A 21440-nucleotide genomic window follows, 5' to 3' on the forward strand; every position below is an offset into this window, starting at 1 on the left:
GAGCCAGGATGCAGGGGGAGAGGCGAGGGAACAGGCCATCAAAGGACTGTGGGTTGGATGCCCATACCCAGCTTACAATCTAATGCGCTCTTCCACCACTGAGAAGGTAGGAAGCAGGCAATGAATGATACTAGATGGATCCCTAGTGTGGCCTAGTGGATAGAACCCAGGAGTGAGAGTTGGCAGGACCTGGGTTCTGATCCCGGTTCCAACACTTGTCTGCTGTGCGACTTTGGGACAGTCACTTCACTTCTCTAGGCCCACTTACCTCATCTGTAAAATGGGGATGAGGGGTGTGAGCCCCATGTGGGATGTGGACTGTATCCAACCTGATTGTCTGGGATCTACCCCAGCGCTTAGGACCACCTGCCACATAGTAAATGCTTAAGAAATACCATAAAAAGTAGAGGGCGCGGGCGGGATTGGAGCCCCGAGTGCTTCTTTGGCTTTGAGGACATCAAGAAACGGAGAAATCTACTAGGCAGGCTGAGCATCCAGGGCCTTGTTCAGACAGATCTGTTGCTCCTACAATGCTACAGCTTCCCTCAGGAAGTGGACCAAAGCACCATTTTGTGGTCAAACATCCCACACAGTACAAATGGGCAGCTGGCAGGCTCTTCCTGTCACGTCAGCCTCTTGTCCCCCCATGGAAACAGGACCACCCTACAAGGATCCGATTCTGCTAGCTACGGCTATCCAGGAACGTTTTCTTTCTTTTCAAGCGGAACATACTTCCACCCAACCTCACCTTCGTTTTCGCCCGCTGGTCTCGGTTTTCACTGAGACCCCAAGACCCCAAACTGTGGGAAAGCCCCGTGGCAAGAAGCTCTGCTCCGGAGCATGAGGCGGCTCTCGCCGGGGCCTCCGCGGGCACCTGACCCAATGGAGCAGGATCCCTTCCCCATGCCTCCCGGGAGAGGGTCTCCACCCCTACCCGGTCCTGGCCCAGCTTCCTCCCCGAATTGGATGTACATCCCTAACCGAGGATTTCTAGGGCTCTCCTAGGAGATTACAAATGGCTGGGAGTCAAATACAGCAACAACAAGGTGTGAAATACCGCTCTAAGAGAGCTCGTGGGCAGGAAAAGGATAAACCCTCCTCCCTGTTCAACACCCTAGAGACACCCTAGGGACAACTCATCATCTTCATCAGCCCAGGGGGCTGGAGACCACCCAAGGTTACCCTGCTTAGAGGCAGCGTGGCCTAGTGGATAGAGCCCCGGCCCGGGAGTCAGAAGGACCTGGCTTCTAATCCCGATTCCACCACTGGGCAAATCACAACTTCTCTGAGCCTCAGTTCCCTCATCTGTAAAATGGGTATTAAGACTGTGAGCCCCATGTGGGACGGGGCCTGTGTCCAACCTGATTAGCTTCATCTACCCCAGCACTTAGTACAGCGCCCGGCACATAGTAATTGCTTAACAAATGCCACAGTTATTATAATTATCACTTTGGGGAGAAAGGGTTGAAGCAGCCCATGTTTCCCAGCCCCCACCCGAAATACCTCCGAGTCGGTGAAGAAGTTGTACAAGAGAACATCGTCAAACTCCAAGCCTTTGGCTTCATAAATCGTCAGCACCAACGCCAACCCTAGTTCCTCCGGAATCTTCTCCTTGGCCATTTCGTTGGCCACCAAGATCACCTGCAAGGAACACCGACAGCTAGAAGGCCCCCTCGTAACAGTCCTTTCTGGACCTGGGTTCCTGAAGGAGAGCGAGCGAGGAGAAGCGACGAGGCTTAGTGGATAGAGCACGGGCCAGGGAATCAGAAGGACCTGGGTTCTAAATCGAGCTCTGCTGTGTGACCTTGGACCAGTCCCTTCAATTCTCTGGCCCTCAGTCACCTAATCTGGAAAATGGGGATTAAGAATGGGAGCCCCATGTGGGATACTGACCGGGTCCAACCTGACTGGCTTGCGCTTCGTTAGCTCAACGTGGACAAGGAACTTGTCTACCAATTCTGTTATACTGTGCTCTCCCAAGCACTTAGTACAGTGTTCAGCAGACAGTAAGCACTCAGTAAATAGCACTGACTGATGGATTGCCTGGCACATAGTAAGTGCTTAACAGATATCGTAAAAAAAGAAGGATAAGGACAATGGAGATGCAAGACAAAGATCATTACTGCCTCTAGCCACAATGGTCGGTGCTGAGATGGCATCACCAGACCTCTTCAGGGTTAGATAGACTTTTCTGTGGGCAGGGAATGTGTCTGTTTATTGTTGTACTTTACTCTCCCAAGCGCCTAGTACAGTGCTCTGTACACAGTAAGCGCTCAATAAACTCGACTGAGTCTCAGGTGACTCCCTGAACCCTGAACCCACAGTCTTTTAGACTGTGAGCCCACTGCTGGGTAGGGACTGTCTCTATATGTTACCAACCTGTACTTCCCAAGCGCTAAGTACAGTGCTCTGCACACAGTAAGCGCTCAATAAATACGACTGATGATGATGATGAACCCCCCAGCCTCAATCACCTCGGGTGAGAGAGAAACTCTCCGAGACCCAATTATTCTATCTCCCAGACAGGGCCTGTTGAACCCCTCCCGCTAAACTCCAGACAGCCTCGCTGCTGCCAGTCAAACCTGGTGGGCCCCGAACTCAATCGGTTGCGTCTTCCTCTTGTTGCCTCTCAACAAAATGGCCAAGTCACTGACGCTGCACGACTCTAAGACGGTGGGCTTGGGGCCGTCGAAGAGGCCGGAGTCCCGGGGCAGACGATCGAAGGATTCTGGGAAATAGTACTGGAGCAAGTCCACCACCCCGGAAGCCAAATTTAAAATTCCTACAATGGAACGGAAAGCCGTGTCAGAAGAATGCCGGGTGTGCTGTTTCGCAGAGAAGTGGTTTTTGCCTCGACGCATACGGAAATCACAGAGTTGAGGAATGGGAAGGGAAGGGCCCGCGGAGGCCCATGATGATCTTTAAGACTCACGCTAGATTATGTTCATCCTGATGAAGGCCACGTTTACATTGGCCAAACACAAGTTCAACCCAACGGGCCCAGAGTCCTGTTAACCAACTACAGAGAGGAGAAGAGACCAGCCAAACCTGCCCACCTTCTTTCCATTTTACTGTTGGACAAGGGACACTGTCCAGCAGGATGTCTACTACTAGGATGGGCATGGGACTGAATGGGGATGGGCTTAGAAATCAATCAATCGTATTTATTGAGCGCTTACTGTGTGCAGAGCACTGTACTAAGCGCTTGGGAAGTACAAATTGGCAACATATAGAAATATTTCCCTTCTTAATTCTCCTTCTGACCCTCCCATTCCTTAAGGAAATCCATATAAGCCTTTTGTTCCTGTTTCTGGCACCTGATACAATGCCACGACACTGCTAACATTCTCCCTTTCTCGCTCCTCCTTAGACTATGAAACTTGTGTGGTCCAAAAATGCACCCAACCTAATTATCTCATATTTACCCCAGTGCTCATTACAGAGCCTGGCACGCAGTAAGTGCTTAATAAGATCCATTGGAAAAAAAAAAAGCAAAAAGCCAACTCCCTTCCTAGGCCATGCTTGGAGTGCCCCGGGAGTTTACTGCTAGGATGGGCACGGGACTGAATGGGGATGAGTTTAGGAATATGTTCCTCCTTGAAAAGCAGCGTAGCATAGCGGATACAGCCCGGGCCTGAGTCAGAAGGTCACGGGTTGTAATCCCAGCTCCGCCACTTGTCCGCTCTGTGACCTTGGGCAAGTCGCTTCATTTCTCTGGGCCTCAGTTCCCTCATCTGTAAAACGGGAATAGAGACTGCGAGCCCCTTGGGAGACGGGGACTGCGTCCAACCTGATTAACTTGTATCTACCCACAGAAGTTATCTACATATCCATAGACTCTGCCACTTGCCCTACTTCTAATTTATTTCTATGTCTGGTTAGGGTCGTGGAATGTGTTTGCTAACGCTGTTGAATTTCACTCTCCCAAGAGCTTAGCCCAGAGCTCTGTACATAGTACGCGCTCAATAAATACCACCTATTATTATTATTATCTCTCCTTTCCACTCTCCCACCCCTTCGGGAAACCCCGGCTAAGAAGCAAGGCCGTCCCCTCGCCCCACACCCCAACGCCCGTACCCGAGTGCGACCGGTAATTCTGGTAGAGCTGGTAGATCCTCTTGGGCTTCCTGACGGCGCACTGCTTCTTGTCCACACAGTTCTTGCTGGCGTAGTGGAACAGAGAGCGCAGGTCGCTGAAGCGGAAGGCCACCCCTTTCATGATGCTCTGGGCCGTGTCCCCGGTGAGGAACATGGCATTGGGGTCGTTGATGCACCTCATGAGCAGGGCCAGCTCGGCCTGGGTGAAGTCTTGGATCTCGTCCCCGTAGAGTTCGTGGATGGACCAGGGCAGCTCGGGGAGCCTGGCCAGTCTGCAGGACAGGTTGTAGAGGACGTCCTCTTCGTCGAAGTAGCCCTTCTGCGACCTGATCTGTTGGTAGAGGAGGAAGAGGTTGTACACCTCGCCGCGGTCTTCCTTGAAGTTGGGCGACCTCTTCTTGCCCAGTTTTTTGTACTCCTCCTCCGTCAGCCTTCCCCGCGGGCAGTTTAATGCTTCGAAGGACCCCTTCAGGAAGGACTTGATCTCTTTCCACACCAAGGCGGGGTTGAAGGGGTGCTTGCCCCTCACCATCTTGGGCCACATCTCCTGGGCGAACACCTCATAGGTCACAAACACCCGGGGATCGTCCTCTCCGGCGCTGGCGTCCACGCCTCCATCTTCCTCCTGGTGGCCCCCGTCCGCTTCCCAGTCCTCGTCCTCTTCCTGCCAGTTCGGAATAACCTGCTCCTCCTGCGCGGACCAACCGACGATGTTCCTCTTCAAACTGCCGTCCTCGTTCCTCAGGAAGAACGGGTCGGGGAGCGAGGCGTCCAGCAGGAGCAGCAGCTGCTTGGAGGTGAGGCAGAGGGGGAAGTTCTCGTCCTTCACGTCCTGCAGCCTGTGGACGTTGGGCTCCAGGGGCTTGAAGTGGCTCGTGCACTGAGTGCACCTGGACAGCTCAACGAAGTTCCTCTGAACCTCCCGACACAGGACGTGGTTCTTCGTGACGAAGACCTGGTGCAGGTGCTCCAGGCGGTCCGGCTCCCTCACGCCGCCCTCCTCGGCCGCGGGGCCTCCGCCCTCGGCCTCCTCGCCGCCGTCCAAACCGGACTCGGCCCCTGGGCCGGCCGCCGCTCCCTCCTCGTCCTCCCTCGCCTCGGCCCGGCCGCCGTCCTCGGCCCTCCCGTCCTCCTCCTCCTCCTCCTCCTCCCCCGCCTCTTCCTCTTCCTCTTCCGCCCGGAGCTGCCTCCACTGCCAGGTCTGCCGGACCAGCAGAGGACTCCGGGCCCGGTGGGCCTTCTCCCAGTAGGAGTGGAACTTTCTCCAAAGGCGGTAGAGGCAGCAGGTGGTCTTCCCCGTCCCGCTGCGCCCGATCAGGACGATGGGCTCCAGGGGCCGGGGGTTCAGGCCGATCACGGCGTACTCCAGCTCGCCCACCCGGAACGGATACTCGACGGGCGAGGCGGAGTCGTGGACGATGTTGAAGGCCATGTCCGTGCTGAAGCTGTGGAACTTCATGATGCTGTACTCGGTCTCCACGGCGCTGGCCGGGGGGAAGTACTCGAGGAGGCCTGGGCCCCGGCCCCTGCCCGCCTCCACGTCCTCCACGTAGCACCGGGGGATGCGCCTCTGGATCTTCAGGTGGGACGACAGTTGGCCCTGGTTGATGCCCTTCAGCTTCTTCCTCAGGATGCAGGCCAGGCCCCGGTTGTAGGCGCTGCAGATGGCCTTGATGGCGTCGTTGAGCTTGCAGTGGTCCAGGACGATGTCCCAGATCCGGATCATCTCCGTGTACACCCGGCCCGACCTCTCCGGCCGGTGCGGGGCGGCCAGCTTCTCGGGGTTCTCGCTGCAGCGGGGCGAGAAGTCGATGGCCAGCTCCCAGAGCATGCGCGCCCCCTTGTCCAGCTTGGCCTCATACAGCCGGATGCCCGCCGTGAGGTGCCTCAGCCGCTTCTGCAGGCTCTGGGTCCACTCGCCGTTCCCCAACTGCTGGATGGCGAGCACGATCTTCCTCCTCATCGGCCTCGGGACCGTGGGGCTCCCCAGCTTCTTCAGCACGTCCGACGTGCACTCGATCTCCCAGGTCATCTTGTCGAAGTCCTGGAGGTGGGCCTCCGACTCCCGGACCTCCCCGGCCAGAGCCCCGGCCCCCACGGGCCCGTTGGCCACGGGGGCCGGCCCGTTCCCATCCGCCGCTGCCTCCCGGCTCGCCCGCTCCTCCGGCCCACGGATGTCGACGGCCCGGCCCCCGGCCGGGGCTGCAGCCGAGGGGGGCGGCGGGGCCGGGGGGTCCTCGGGGGCTTCTGGCCCGCCCTGCTCGACCTGCGCAATCAGCGCCGTGATGGCTTGGACGAGGCCGTCCCTCAGCGTGTAGGCTTTCCCGGCAGCTCCGGCCTCCCGCCCGGCCCCACGGGCATCTCCGGCCATCTCCCGTCTGGCCCTGCGGGCGTCTCCGGCCGTCTCCCGCCCGTCCGGGGACGCGGAGGCCGAGGCGGAAGGCGACGAGCCCGGGCTCTTGGACTGCGGGGAGGGGCTGGGCGCTGGGGACCTGACGGTCTTGTTGACAGGCCCGGCGGGTTCCTGCTTATTCCGCCGCCTGTTCTCCAGCACAGCCCGGGTCCAGCTCACGAGCAGGGGGTCGCTCTTCTTGACGCGGTACTTGACGTCCTTCCCCCATTTGTTCTTCAGGTTCAGGTTGATGTCGAACCGGGCCAGCAGGTCCATGAGCCTCCTGAGGCGCTTCGTCGGCTTCCTCTGGAAGATGATGTGCATCATCGTGTTCCCGTTCACGTCTTGGGCGTTCGGGTTGAGGTAGGGGAAAGCGGAGGGGTCGGACGAGAACAGGCCCAGCAGGTGGTTCAGGAAGCTAAAGCCGATTTCGTCTGGAAGGGAGAGCGAAAAAGAAACGTGGCTCAGGCTCTCTCCTCGGGGGAGCGGATCGAGACGCCAACCCGAACGCCTCAGAAGGAGCAGGACGGTGGAATCGACGGAGCGGTTTCTCCGTGCCGGGCAGTCAACTCAGCACTGGGCTTGGTACAAGGGACTAGTGGACGGAGCATGGGCCCCGGAGTCAGGAGGACCTGAGTTCTAATCACGGCTCCGCCACCTGTCTGCTGTGGGACCTTTGACTTCACTCCTCTGGGCCCAGTTCCCTCATCTGTAAAATGGGGACGAAGAGTGTGAGCCCCACGTGGGACAGGGACCGCGTCCAACCCAATTAATTCGGATCTACCCCCAGCGCTTAGAACAGTGCTGGGCACGTGGTAAGCACATAGTAAGTCTACCCAGGCGGTAGTAGGATTTAAGCCCATTTTACGGATGAGGAAATTGAGGCGCAGACAAGTGAAGTCACGCAGCAGGCCAGCGGCAGAGCCGGGATTGGAACCCAGGTCCTCGGACTCCCAGGCCTGTGGTCACACCACTAGGCCACACTGCTTCCCACTTGACGCTGCTTTTCAATCAGGGGACCCGAGATTGGCACTTCCCACCAGGTAAAGGTTGAGGATGGAAGGAAGGAAAAGCGTCTTTGCTGGTCTATGCAACAGGGACAAGCACTGAGTCTGTGGCTCCCCCCGTCACCCACCAACCCAATTCCCCCCACACCCACCTGTCCTTTCCCGGACACCCAACCATCCCACCCCCCACGGACTCAACCGTTGCTGAAGGGGATCACGGTACTTGTTAAGTGCTTATTAGAGAAGCAGCATGGCTTGGGGGAAAGAGCAAGAGCACGGGCTGGGAATTACAGAACGTGGGTTCTAATCCCGGCTCCATCACTTGTCTGCTGTGTGACCTGGGGCAACCCACTTAACTTCTCTCTGAGCCTCAGTTCCCTCATCTGTAAAATGGGGATTAAGACTGTGAGCCCCACGTGGGACAAACTGATTACCCTGCATCTACCCCAGTGTTTAGGACGGTGCTTGGCACATAGAAAGCGCTTAACAACCACAATTATTATTACGCGCCATGTACCGATCTAAACACTGGGGTAGAGCCAAGTTAATCGGATTGGATGCGGTCCCTGTCCCCATGGGGCTCACACTCTTTATCTTCATTTTACAGGTGAGCTAACTAAGGCCCAGAGAAACGAAGTGACTTGTCCAGGGTCACACAGCTTACAAATGACGGAGCCAGGATCAGAACCCGGGCCTTGCTCTATCCACTAAGCTACGCTACCAAGTTCAGACTCCTCAGCTCATCGAGTTCATGGATGGAGACGAGGAAGAAGGTGGCCCCCAGGGGAACCCACCCCCGGCTCACCCTTTTTGTCTAAGATGATGTAGAGGGAGGCGTGGAGCGGGGTATCGCCTTCCGCCAGAGAGATGCTCCGCGGGTCCGCCCCTTTGCTCAGGAGCAGGTAGGCCAGCTGGAAGTCGTTGTCCTTCAAGCACATCGGCAAGGGCCTCTCTCGGCCCGGCCTCAGGCCGTCGGGGGATGCTGGAAAAGAGCAACATCATCATCATCATCATCAATCGTATTTATTGAGCGCTTGGAAAACAGCCATCAGGTCCCGGCCGAGAAGAGGCCAAGAGAGCCCGGGGCAAAGGGGAGGCCGCCCACCTGGACCTCTGGAACCTGGGGCTGGGTGGCTGATAATAATAATAATAATAGTAATTATTATTACTATACTAGCAATATATATAGTAATATATATAGTAATTACTACTATAGTATAGTAGTAATATATATAGTAATTATAATTACTATAATAGTAATTATATATAATTATATATAATATAATTACATATATATAATATAATAATATTATAATAATATATAATATATTTTTTATTATATATATTATTATTATTATTGTTGTTGTTGCATTTGTTAAGTGCTTACTATGTACAAAGTATTGTTCTAAGTGCCAGGGGCGGGGGATACAAGGTGATCAGGTTGTTCCACGTGGGGCTCACAGTCTTAATCCCCATTTTACAGATGAGGTCACTGAGGCCCAGTGAAGTGACTTGCCCAAAGTCACACAGCTGATAAGTGATAAGGTGGCAAGCGCTTAGTACAGTGCTCTGCACACAGTAAGCGCTCAGTAAATACGACAATGAGAAGTGGCGGAGCCAGGTCGGGGGAGTTCGAGGCAGCGGGGCAGGGGAAGGGCCAACCACCCACGGGCCACCTTGGTCCTGTTGAAGTCCGGGACTGCGCGAAATCGAGGCCCAATCGCCACCTGGACCAGACCGTAAGCTCGTTGTGGGCAGGGAATGTGTCTGTTTATTGTAACGTTGTACTCTCCCAAGCGCTTGATACAGTGCTCTGCACACAGTAAGCGCTCAATAAATACGAGTGAGTGAATAGACTGTGAGCCCACTGTTGGGTCGGGACTGTCTCTATAGGTTGCCAACTTGTACTTCCCAAGCGCTTAGTACAGTGCTCTGCACACAGTAAGCGCTCAATAAATACGATTGATTGATTAAATGAGGGACAGGAACCCCGAGCCTCCGGAGCCGAGAACCGGCAGCCAGGAGCTAGCTCACCCATCCCTCACAGGCGGAGCTGTCGTACAATATGGTCGACTGGGGGTCGGGGGAAATTCCCCCTGATCCCAGGCTCCCAGAAATTAGTTAATTGTGGTATTTGTTAAGCACGGCACTGTACTAAGTGCTGGGGTACATACAAGATAACCAGGTTGGGCTCAGTCCCCGCACATGGGGTTCAGGCAGCGTGGCCTAATGGGCAGAGCCCACGTCTGGGAGTCAGAAGGCCATGGGTTCTAATCCCAGCACTGCCTTGGACAAGTCACTTCACTTCTCTGTGCCTCAATCACCTCATCTATAAAATGGGGATAAAGACAGTGTATACATCTATAATTCTATCTATTTTGAGGCTATCGATGCCTCTCTACTTGTTTTCTGTCTCCCCTCTTCTAGACTGTGAGCCCGCTGTTGGGGAGGGATTGTCTCTGTCTGTTGCCAAATTGTACTTTCCACGTGCTGAGCATAGCACTTTTATTTTATTTTATTCGTACATGTTTATTCTATTTATTTTATTTTGTTAATATGTTTCGTTTTGTTCTGTCTCCCCCTCCTAGACTGTGAGCCCACTGTTGGGTAGGGATCGTCTCTATATGTTGCCAACTTGTACTTCCCAAGCGCTTAGTACAGTGCTCTGCACACAGTAAGCGCTCAATAAATATGACTGAATGAATGAATGAGTGTGAGCCCTATGTGTGTCATAAACTATGTCGAACCTGATTTACTTGTATCCACCCCAGTGCTTAGTTTGGTGTCTTGGATTAATCAATCGTATTTATTGAGCGCTTACTGTGTGCAGAGCACTGTACAAGTTGGCAACATATAGAGACAGTCCCTACCCATCAGTGGGCTCACAGTCTAAAAGTGCACAGAGTAAGCGCTTAACAAATACCACTATCATTTTTATTATCACTACTTTTATTATATTATCATCTATAGGTAATATTATATATTATATATTATCATTTATAGATGAGGTAACTGAAACCCCAAAAGGTGAAGCGACTTGCCCCAGGTCACCCACTAGAGAAGCAGCAGAACCAGGATTAGAACCTAGGTCCTCTGACCCCCTAGGTTGGGCTCTTCCCACTAGTTCCCAAGCTCCTTGCCTGGAGCGACTACTGCCTCCAATCCCAAAATGGCAGAGAAGGGGAGGAAAATTCTGGCTTCGAGCCTTCCGGCCCAGGATTCTGTATCTTTGGAAACCCCGGCATTCAGAAAACTGGGTGGGGCAGCTCGGATTACGGCAGCTGCTGCCTCCATCCACCCGTCATCCTGAGGGCTCCTTAAGAGTCGTCAGTCTCGTCTCTCGACAAGGAAGTCGAAGGGGTGGGAAGGGGCTTGGCTGGCGGCCCAGCTAGAATCGGGGACCCGACCCCGAACCCTCCAGACTTCTTCCTCCCCAGGGAAGGGAGGCCTGTGGGAGAAAGCCGGACGTGCTCTGGAGATGGGGTTCTCGAAGACTGGGTCCGAAGCCCTGGCGGTCTCCAGAGCCTGACGCCACCGGGAGAAGCCACTGGAGTGCTGCCTGGGGGGTGCTCACACATCCCGTTAGCCGCTGGCCCAATTATCCCCCAGGTCAGTTAGCCCCGGAAGCTCAGTTAGCCTCTGGCCAGTCCCTGTCCCAGTTAGCCTCCAGCCCGGCCAGCCCCCGGCTGCTCGGTGGTCTCCCATCCTGGTTAGCCCTTGGTTGCCTGGTCAGGCCCCAGCTGCACAGTTATCCCCAGGTTCGGTTAGTTCCTGGCAGTCTGGCTAGCCCCCAGCCACTTAATTAAGCCCCTGGTGAGCCCCCAGCCCCCTCAGCCTCCAGCCCGGCCAGCCCTAGGCCACTCGGTGGTTCCCCGGCCCGGTTACCCCCGTCCAGCCCCCGATAGCCAGGTTAGCCTCCCCCCCCCCCACAGCTCCTGGGACGGCGCCGTCACCTCCTCGGTCTATGAGGCATCTCAGGAGGTGGGTCCTCCGATCGTCCCAGCTGCTGAGGTGCTGGATGACCACGCAGATGTCCACGTCGGACAGGTCACAGGTCTGGATGAGGCCGGGGGCCGGCTCCCCGCCGCCGTTGGCCTTGCGGGTCAGCAACAGCAGGACTTCGGACCACTTCTGCCTCTCCAGCAGCAACTTGATCAGGGCGCTGGCTGCAGGGGGGTCCACCTCACAGGCCAGGGTTGGGGGGATCTCTGTTCACAGCGGAGGAGAACATGAAGCCCCCAGCCGACAGAAGGGGCCGGCATGGAACAGACCCCCTCCCCGTTGTCTGAGAACAAAAATAGGGCCGCTTGGGCACGCCGGCGGATCGATGCCCAGATAGAGGCCAGAGTCGGGCATGAGCAGTTTCTGGGTTCCCGGAGTATAATCCCCACCCTGCTGAGGACACAATTGACTCGCGTTTGCTGTGTGACCTTAGGCAAGTCACTTCACTCCTCTGGCCTCAGTGACATCATCTGGGAAATGGGAATTAAGAGCGTGAGCCCCATGTCTCCCCCTTCTAGACTGTGAGCCCGTTGTTGGGCAGGGACCGTCTCTATATGTTGCCGACTTGTACTTCCCAAGCGCTTAGTACAGTGCTCTGCACACAGTAAGCGCTCAATAAATACGACTGAACGGATGACAGCGACTGGGTCCGACCCGATTGACTTGTATCCACCCCAGTGCTTAGAAGGGTGTCTGGCACATAGTAAGTGCTTAACAAATACCATAATTATCATGATTACTTGGGGCCGGGGGAGTGTTCCTCACGTGTCAGGACCCTGGGAAACGCCAAGAATCAGTAGCAGTTGATTCAAATTTCTCATTCTCATCCTGTATATATGTTTGTACATATTTACTACTCTGTTTATTCATTTATTTATTTTACTTGTACAGGTCTATTTTATTTATTTTATTTTGTTAGTATGTTTGGTTTTGTTCTCTGTCTCCCACTGTTGGGTAGGGACCGTCTCTATATGTTGCCAACTTGTACTTCCCAAGCGCTTAGTCCAGTGCTCTGCACACAGTAAGCGCTTAATACGATTGATGATGATTCTCCATCTCAGGGAGATTAGCAAAAAATGACCATCAACAGACGTTTAGCCAATACCCTCCTGTAAGACCAATGTCAATACTCGTTTTTCCCTCCTCCTTACACTGTCAGCCCTGGGTGGGACCCGGTCTGCTTGCATCTACCCCAGCACTTAGTGCAGTGCTTGGCACAGAGTAGGCACTTAAAGCACCAGAGTCCAGTCTAGCCCTCTAGAATATAAGCTCATTATGGGCGAGGAACGTGTCTGCTTAATTCGGTTGTGTTGTGCTCTCCCAAGCGCTTAGCACAGTGCTCTGCACATAGTAAGCGCTCAATAAATACCACTGAAATATTACTTATTGCTAATGGAAACCAGTGGGAGAGTCAGATCTCCCTCTAGTGGCGAAGATCCACACTGCATGCAAGATGTTTGGCTAAGAGAGGTGGCTACTACATCGGTCTATAGAATAATTAATAATAAATATAATAATAATAATGGCATTGGTTAAGCGCTTAGTATGTGCCAGGCACTGTTCTAAGCGCTGGGGTAATTACAGGATAATCGGGTTGGACACAGTCCCTGTCCCACATAGGGCTCACCGCCTTAGCCCCCAATTTACAGATGAGACGTGAGGCACAGAGAAGTGAAGTGACTTACCCGAAGTCACACAGCAGACAAGTATTAGCCCCCCATTTACAGATGAGAGACCTGAGGCACAGAGAATAATAATAATAATAATGGCATTTGTTAAGCGCTATGTGCAGAGCACTGTTCTAAGCGCTGGGGGTGGATACAAGGTGAACAAGTTGTCCCACATGGGGCTCACAGTCTTAATCCCCATTTTACAGATGAGGTAACAGGCTCAGAGACTTGCCCAAGGTCACACAGCAGACATGTGGTGGAGCCGGGATTCGAACCCATGACCTCTGACTCCAAAGCCCGTGCTCTTCTCCACTGAGCCACGCTGCTCCTCATAATAATGACATTTGTTAAGCACTTCCTATGTGCAAAGCACTGTTCTAAGCTCTGGGGGGGGGGGGGGGGGGATACAAGGTGATCAGGTTGTCCCACGTGGGGCTCACAGTCAATCCCCATTTTATAGATGAGGTAACTGAGGCTCAGAGAATTTAAGTGACTTGCCCAAGGTCACACAACAGACACGTGGCGGAGCCGGGATTCAAACCCATGACCTCTGACTCCAAAGCCCGTGCTCTTTCCACTGAGCCACGCTAAGCGAAGTGACTTACCCGAAGTCACACAGCAGACAAGGAGCGGAGAGAGGATTCGAACCCATGACCACATACGACTGAACTAGCCCTCACGGACCCACTGTGCAAGAGATTTCCTCTGGACACCCCCGGTGATGGACTGATGATGATAATGACGGTATTTGTTAAGTGCTTACTGTGTGTCAAGCACAGTTCTTAAGTGCTGGGGTAGATACGAGTTAATCACACAGCTCTTGTGGGGCTCACACTCTGAACCCCCATTTTACAGATGAGGCGACCGAGGCCCAGAAAAGTGATTTGCCAAGATCACACAGCAGACAAACGGCAGAGCGGGGATTAGCGCATAGATTTTTCAGACCCCCTTTCTCTTCCACTAAGCCACGCCGCTACGACCCCACTGCCAGCCGCGCTGTCCCTGAACCCCTGGACAGTCCAGCTGTCCCCTTGGGCTGGAAGAGCAAACTCGGGGAGGACCGTCAACTGGGGTTCATCCCTGGAAACCAACACGGAGAGAAACCACAACCTGAAAAGCCCAAAGACCTTCCTGGCGGAAGTCAGAACGCTCTGAGCTCCCCCGGCTGAATCCACAGAGGCAACAAATCATTCAATTTGTTCATTTGCATTTATTGGGCGCTTACCGTGTGCAGAGCACTGTACTAAGTGCTTGAGAGAGTACAATGCAACAGGAAACAGCCCACAACGAGCTTAGTCTCGGGGGGCAGGGGATGGTTCTCTTTGCGATAGTAGACTGTGTAGTAGACTCCTAGACTGTGAGCCCTATTTATTTATTTGTACATATCTATTCTATTTATCTTATTTTGTTAGTATGTTTGGTTTTGTTCTCTGTCTCCCCCTTTTAGACTGTGAGCCCACTGTTGGGTAGGGACTGTCTCTATATGTTGCCAATTTTGTACTTCCCAAGCGCTTAGTACAGTGCTCTGCACATAGTAAGCGCTCAATAAATACGATTGATGATGATGATGATGTTGGGTAGGGACTGTCTCTATATGTTGCCAGCTTGTACTTCCCAAGCGCTTAGTGCAGTGCTCTGCACACAGTAAGCGCTCTATAAATACGATTGATTGATTTAAAGTTTGCAAGGGGCATTGCTTTTGGGTATTTTTTTTTCTTCCCATGGGAAAGAAAACATTTGGGACAGGGACTGTGTCCAACATGATTAATTGATATCTCCCCCAGCGCGAAGTACAGTGCCTGGCAAATAGTAAGTGCTTATCAAAAGCCATAACAGACTGCAAGCTCCTCTTTGGACTCCGAGCTTGTTGTGGGCAGGAAATGTGTTTATCGTTATAGTGTTCTCTCCCAGGTGCTTAGTACAGTGCTCTGCACACAGTAAGTGCTCAATAAATACAACAGAATGAATGAATTTGGCATCTGCGTGGGTAGTGCCCGGGACCTGGGGCTTTGCCATCCTATTCCGCCCACCATGGGCAACCAGTCCGGGGCTCACTGTGTGGCCTAGTAGTTGGAGCCTGGGCCTGGAATCAGAAGGACCTGGGTTCTAATCCCGGCCCTGCCACTTGTCTACCGTGTGATCTTGGGCAAGGTTCCCGTTCCCTCCGCTGTAAAATGGGGATTAAGGCTGTGAGCCTAGCTGAGTGGTGGAACGCAGGCTTTCCATGAGGAGGCCACGGGTTCGACCCCCAGTATCTCCAGTTTAGGTTGAGAAGCAGCTGGGTGTAGAGGATACAGCACGGGCCTGGGAGCTGCAAGGTGATGGGTTTTAATCCCGGCTCCGCCACTTCTTTGCGGTGTGACCCTGGGCAGGTCACTTCACTTCCCTGTGCCTCAGTTATCTCATCCGCAAAATGGGGAGCGAGACCGTGAGCCCCATATGGGGACTTAGTACGGTGCTCTGCACACAGTAAGCACTCAATAAATACGGCTGAATGAATGACAGGGACTGTATTCAACCTCAGTGCTTAGTACAGTGCCTGGCACCCAGTAAGCACTTAATAAATACCACAATGACGATGATTATTATTATTACTGATAAGGCATCTGTAGGCAGGGGACTCTGCGCAAACCTAAAGAAGCAGCGTGGCTATAGTGGATAGAGCACGGGCTGGGTGGTCATGAAGACCTGGGTTTTAATCCCAGCTCCATCACCGGTCTGCTGCGAGACCTTCGGCAAGTCACTTCACTTCTCTAGACCTCTGTTCCCTCATCTGTAAAATGGGGATGAACACTATGAGCCCCATGTGGGACATGGACTGTGTCCAACGTGATTAGCTGGTATCTACCCCAGCGCTCAGTAGAGTGCCTGGCACATCGTATGCGCTTACCAAATGCCATTTGAAAAAAACAAAAAACCACAATTTTGTAGCTGCCAATGGTGCACTCTCTCTTATGAATAGACACCTTATCGTGGCAGGAGAGTTTGTGTATGTTAATGAAGATTAGAGCTAGGCCACATAAGGTTACCCACAATGGAAAGGTCTAAACCGAAACATCGGATAAGGCCGATTAAATCAATTAAATACGATTGATGATTCACCCGTCCTGGACACCAGCGGCTTGGAAAGGAGTCAAAGGCGGATGACCAAGTGATCGAAATGTTGATCAAAGACAACGGCAGAGACTCAAGTTTTTACCACATGGAAGAAGGCAGTGGTAAACCATTTTCATATTTTTACTGAAAGAACTGTCTCAGTGGAAAGAGCCCAGGCTTGGGAGTCAGAGGTCATGGGTTCTAATCCCAGCTCTGCCACTTGTCAGCTGTGTGACTTTGGGCAAGTCATAGCTTCTCTGTGCCTCAGTTCCCTCATCTGTAATAATAATAATAATAATAATGGCATTTATTAAGCGCTTACTATGTGCAAAGCACTTTTCTAAGCGCTGGGGAGGTTACAAGGTGATCAGGTTGTCCCACGGGGGGCTCACAGTCTTCATCCCCATTTGACAGATGAGGGAACTGAGGCCCAGAGACGTGAAGTGACTTGCCCAAAGTCACACAGCTGACAAGTGGCAGAGCCGGGATTTGAACCCACGACCTCTGACTCCAAAGCCCGGGCTCTTTCCCCTGAGCCACGCTGCTTCCCTGGGGATTAAGATTGTGAGCCCCACGTGGGACAACCTTGATTACCTTGTAACCCCCCAGCGCTTAACAAATACCAACATTATTATTATACACATATCATACCAACATTATTATTATACACACATCAGAACGATTTAACGACATAAGATGGGATGTTCTGAAGAGAGTGCGCCCATGGAGCCGCCATGGGACGGAAACGACGCGAGGGCATTTGAAGAGGAAATGGGGAGGACGGGCCTCTTACCTTGGACAGTGGCGAGGGCGTGGATAAATTTCTGAACTGCCTCCTGTTTCAGCAGGTTCTTGTCCTGGACTCGACGCTCGGAGCCAAAGAACTTGGCAAGCTCCTCGAACGCAGCCAGAAAGACGTCGTTCTCGTTCTCGGTGATTTCGCCGTTACCCTGCCCTGCAAGGAACAACCAATCCACCGTATTTATTGAGCGCTCACTCCGTGTGGTTGATAGTCATAATAATTATGGTATTTCTTAAGTGCTCACTATGTGCCGGGCACTGCTCTAAGTACTGAGGTAGATGCAAAGTAATCAGGTTGGACACAGTCCCTGTTCCCACACAGGGTCACATTCTTAATGCCCATTTTACAGATAATGGAACCGCGGACCAGTGGAGTCAAGTGACGGGCCCGAGATCACACAGCGGACGAGTGGAGGAGCACGGACTAGAACCCAGGCCCTTCTTCTTTCCAAGCCTGGGCTCTATCTACCAGGGCATGCTGCTTCTCCACCGTACTGGTTCACTGTACTAAGCGCTTGGGCGAGTACAATACAACAGAATTAGCAGGTACTTTCCGAGCCCATAACGAGCTAACGGTTTGGATGAATTTTCCCTGCCGGATATTTAACGGCTGTGGGTGGAAGCCGGGTACGGGGAGAGGATATGGCGTCCTTAACCACAAGACTTCCTGAAAACCTGCATGTTGGAAATCCTCTAGACTGTCAGCTCGCTGTGGGCAAAGAATGTGTCTAATAATAATAATAATAATAATAATAATGGCATTTGTTAAGCGCTTACTACGTGCCAAGCACTGTTCTAAGTGCTGGGGGAGACAAGGTAATCAGGTTGTCCCGCGTGGGGCTCACAGTCTTAATTCCCATTTTACAGAAGGGATTTGGTAAAAGTTACACAGCTGATCTGTGCCGGAGCCGGGATTAGAACCCATGACCTCTGACTCCCAAGCCCGCTTCAACTATTCGACTAAGCCATGCTGCTTCTCTACCAACTCTGTTGTACTGTACTCTGTCGAGTGCTTAGTACAGTGCTCCGCTTGTAGTAAAAGCTCAAGACACCACGGATTGATGAACAAATAAGCTTGTTGTGGGCAGAGAATGCGTCTACCAACTCCACTGAACTGTACTTTCTCGGGTGCTTTGTACAGTGCTCTGCCCACAGTAGGCGCTCAATAAATACCACTGACTGACTAACAAATAAGGTTGCTGTGGGCAGAGAACGTGACTGCCAACCGCACTGCATTATGCTCTCCTGAGTGCTTCGTACAGTGCTCTGCGCACAGTAAGCCCTCAATAAATACCACTGATTGACTGATTAACAAATACAGTCACCGTTCAGAGAAGCAGCGTGGCTCAGTGGAAAGAGCCCGGGCTTGGGAGTCAGAGGTCCTGGGTTCAAACTCCGGCTCCGCCGATTGTCAGCTGTGTGACTTTGGGCGAGTCACTTAACTTCTCTGTGCCTCAGTTACCTCAACTGTAAAATGGGGATTAAGACTGTGAGCCCCCCATGGGGCAAACTGATCACCTTGTAACCTCTCCGGTGCTTAGAACAGTGCTTTGCACACAGGAAGCGCTTAATAAGTGCCATCATTATTATTATTATTACCAACTCCGTTGTACTGTACTCTCCTGAGCTCTTAGCATAGTGCTCTGCACACAGTACACGCTCAATGAATACCACTGATCCTCTGCTGTGGGCAGAGGATGTGACTACCAATTCTGTTTTACTGTGCTCTCCCGAGCGCTTAGTACGGTGCTCTGTCCACAGAAGGTGCTCAATAACTACATTTGATTGGTTGCCTGGTTGATGGGTCTCTGGGACAATTTGGGGGCAACCGGGCTCACTAGATCACCTTGTAACCTCCCCAGTGCTTAGAACAGTGCTTTGCACATAGTAAGCGCTTAATAAATGCCATGATTATTATTATTATTATTATTATTATTATTATTATTATTATTATTATTATTATTATTACTAGGCATGGGGTATTGCTGCCATCCAGTGGCAACCATCCACCCGGGAGCATAATTTCTAACACTACTGACGGTACTTTTTAAACGCTTACTCTGTCCCAAGCACTGTTCTAAGCACCGGGGTCGATACAAGCTAATCAGGTTGGACACAGTCCCTGTCCCACATGGGGCTCATGCTCTTAATTCCCATTTTTTAAAGATGAGGGAACTGAAGCAGAGAGAAGTAATAATAATAATAATAATGACGGTATTTGTTAAGTGCTTACTATGTGCGAAGCACTGTTCTAAGCGCTGGGGGGATACAAAGTGATCAGGTTGTCCCACGTGGGGCTCACAGCCTTAATCCCCATTTTTTTAAAGATGAGGGAACTGAGGCAGAGAGAAGTTAAGTAACAATAATAATAATAATGATGATGGTATTTGTTCAGCACTTACTATGTGCGAAGCACTGTTCTAAGCACTGGGGGGATACAAGGTGACCAGGTTGTCCCACGTGGGGCTCAGTCTTAATCCCCATTTTCCAGATGAGGGAACTGAGGCCCAGAGAAGATAAGTGACTTGCCCAAAGTCACACAGCTGACAAGTGGCGGAGTCGGGATTAGAACCCATCATCATCATCATCAATCGTATTTATTGAGCGCTTACTATGTGCAGAGCACTGTACTAAGCACTTGGGAAGTACAAATTGGCAACATATAGAGACAGTCCCTACCCAACAGTGGGCTCACCGTCTAAAAGGGGGAGACAGAGAACAAAACCAAACATACTAACAAAATAAAATAAAATAAAATAAAAACCCATGACCTCTGACTCCTAAGCCTGTGCTCTTTCCACTGAGCCACGCTGTAACTGAGGCTCAGAGAATTTAAGTGACTTGTCCAAGGTCACGCAGCAGAAAAGTGGCGGAGCTGGGATTAGAACCCATGACCTTCCGATTCCCAGGCCCGGGCTCTTGCCACTACACCACGCTGCTCCTCCTCTCCTCTCCCGAGGCATCTGAACAGAAGCCGGGCGGCCCGAGGCCGAGCTTGGGAATCAGAGTGGCTCCTCTTGAGCCGCTCCCCGGGACAGAAGCCCAACACCGGCCCGAATCCCACCCGTCCCCGTCTCCCCCGCGGCCTCGGGTGGACGACGTACCCGGAAACTCCTGAGGGAAGCTGGACAGCCGCTCCAAGTGGGAGTTGATCTTTTCGACGGCCTTGAAGTTTTTGTTTCTCTTCAGGATGTCCGCCGCCCGCCTCGACTGACGGTCCGGGGTCCTGGGGTCCACGCCGAACCGGAGAAGCATCTGCACGTCCTCGGTCTGACCTGGGTCCCGTGGAGAGACGGAAAATAATAATAAAAAAAAAGATACGATCCTCACTGTCCGATGAGGAAATCGCTGTGGCCTCAGAGGTTTGTTTCCTTTCAGGCAACGGGGCGTATTTATCAAGTGCCCTCTGCAGACGCTGCTCTGAGGGCGTGGTTGAGGGCGTGAGAAACAGCGTGGGCTGGTGGATCTTGGTGCTAATCCTGGCTCCAACGCTTGTCTGATGTGTGACCTTGGACAAGTCACTTCACTTCTCTGGGCTTCAGTTCCCTCAACGGTAAAATGAGGATTAAGACCTTGAGCCCCATGTGGGAAACGTAGGGTCCAACCTGATTACCTTGTACTTAATGCAGTGCTTGGCGCACAGTAAGTGCTTAACAAATACCACTTAGTGGCTTCTCCGCAAGCCAGCTTTCTTCCTGTTCCTGAAGGTGAATAATAATAATAATAATAATAATAATAACTGTGGTATTTGTTAAGCACTCACTATGTGCCAGGCACTGTTCTAAGGCACTGGGGTGAATACTAGCAAATCGGGTTGGACACAGTCCCTGTCCCAGATGGGGCTCACAGTCTTAATCCCCATTTTACAGATGAGGAAACTGAGGGCCAGAGAAGTGAAGCGACTTGCCCAAGGTCACACGGCAGACAGGTGGTGGAGCCGGGATTAGAACTTGGGTCCTCTGACTCCCAGGATCGGGCTTTTTCCACTAGGATAGCCTGCTTCTCCCCAGGGGTTGAGCAAAATCTGCAGTCTCCATAGGACAGCTGCTCGGACCACACCTGCCACTGTTTTCAACACCGCCTAACAGGCACGGTTGACTAGATATGAAAGCGGGGGAATTAATCCATCAGTGGTGTTGATTGAGCGCTTACTTTGTGCAGGGACCTGTATTAAGCACTCGGGAGAGCACAACACCACAGAATTAGCCGACCGGTTCCCTGCCCACAGCGGGTTTCTGGTCTGGAGATGAGCTGCCCCGTCAGCCCGCAGGCAAGGCCAGCGGTGGGGAGAAGCCCATGTTCCCGGAGCCAGCTTCAGTAATAATTATTGCGGCACTTGTTAAGCGCTTACAATCTGCCAAGTGCTGCACTAAG

General features: G+C 52.5%; 1 protein-coding gene across 1 annotated transcript in view; it reads right to left on the reverse strand.

Annotated features, from left to right (window-relative positions):
• TRANK1 (tetratricopeptide repeat and ankyrin repeat containing 1) overlaps positions 1–21440 on the reverse strand; it is an 80794-nt gene that overhangs the window by 18691 nt on the left and 40663 nt on the right. The window contains exons 9-15 of the mRNA XM_038767663.1: positions 20171–20341; positions 17059–17220; positions 11451–11705; positions 8303–8479; positions 4078–6924; positions 2583–2782; positions 1504–1641 (exon numbers count right to left, since the gene is read on the reverse strand). Coding sequence (XP_038623591.1) covers positions 1504–1641; positions 2583–2782; positions 4078–6924; positions 8303–8479; positions 11451–11705; positions 17059–17220; positions 20171–20341 — 3950 coding nt within the window. The remainder of the gene's footprint in view (positions 1–1503; positions 1642–2582; positions 2783–4077; positions 6925–8302; positions 8480–11450; positions 11706–17058; positions 17221–20170; positions 20342–21440) is intronic.

Source organism: Tachyglossus aculeatus, chromosome 2 (genome assembly GCF_015852505.1).
Source record: "Tachyglossus aculeatus isolate mTacAcu1 chromosome 2, mTacAcu1.pri, whole genome shotgun sequence".
NCBI lineage: Eukaryota > Metazoa > Chordata > Mammalia > Monotremata > Tachyglossidae > Tachyglossus > Tachyglossus aculeatus.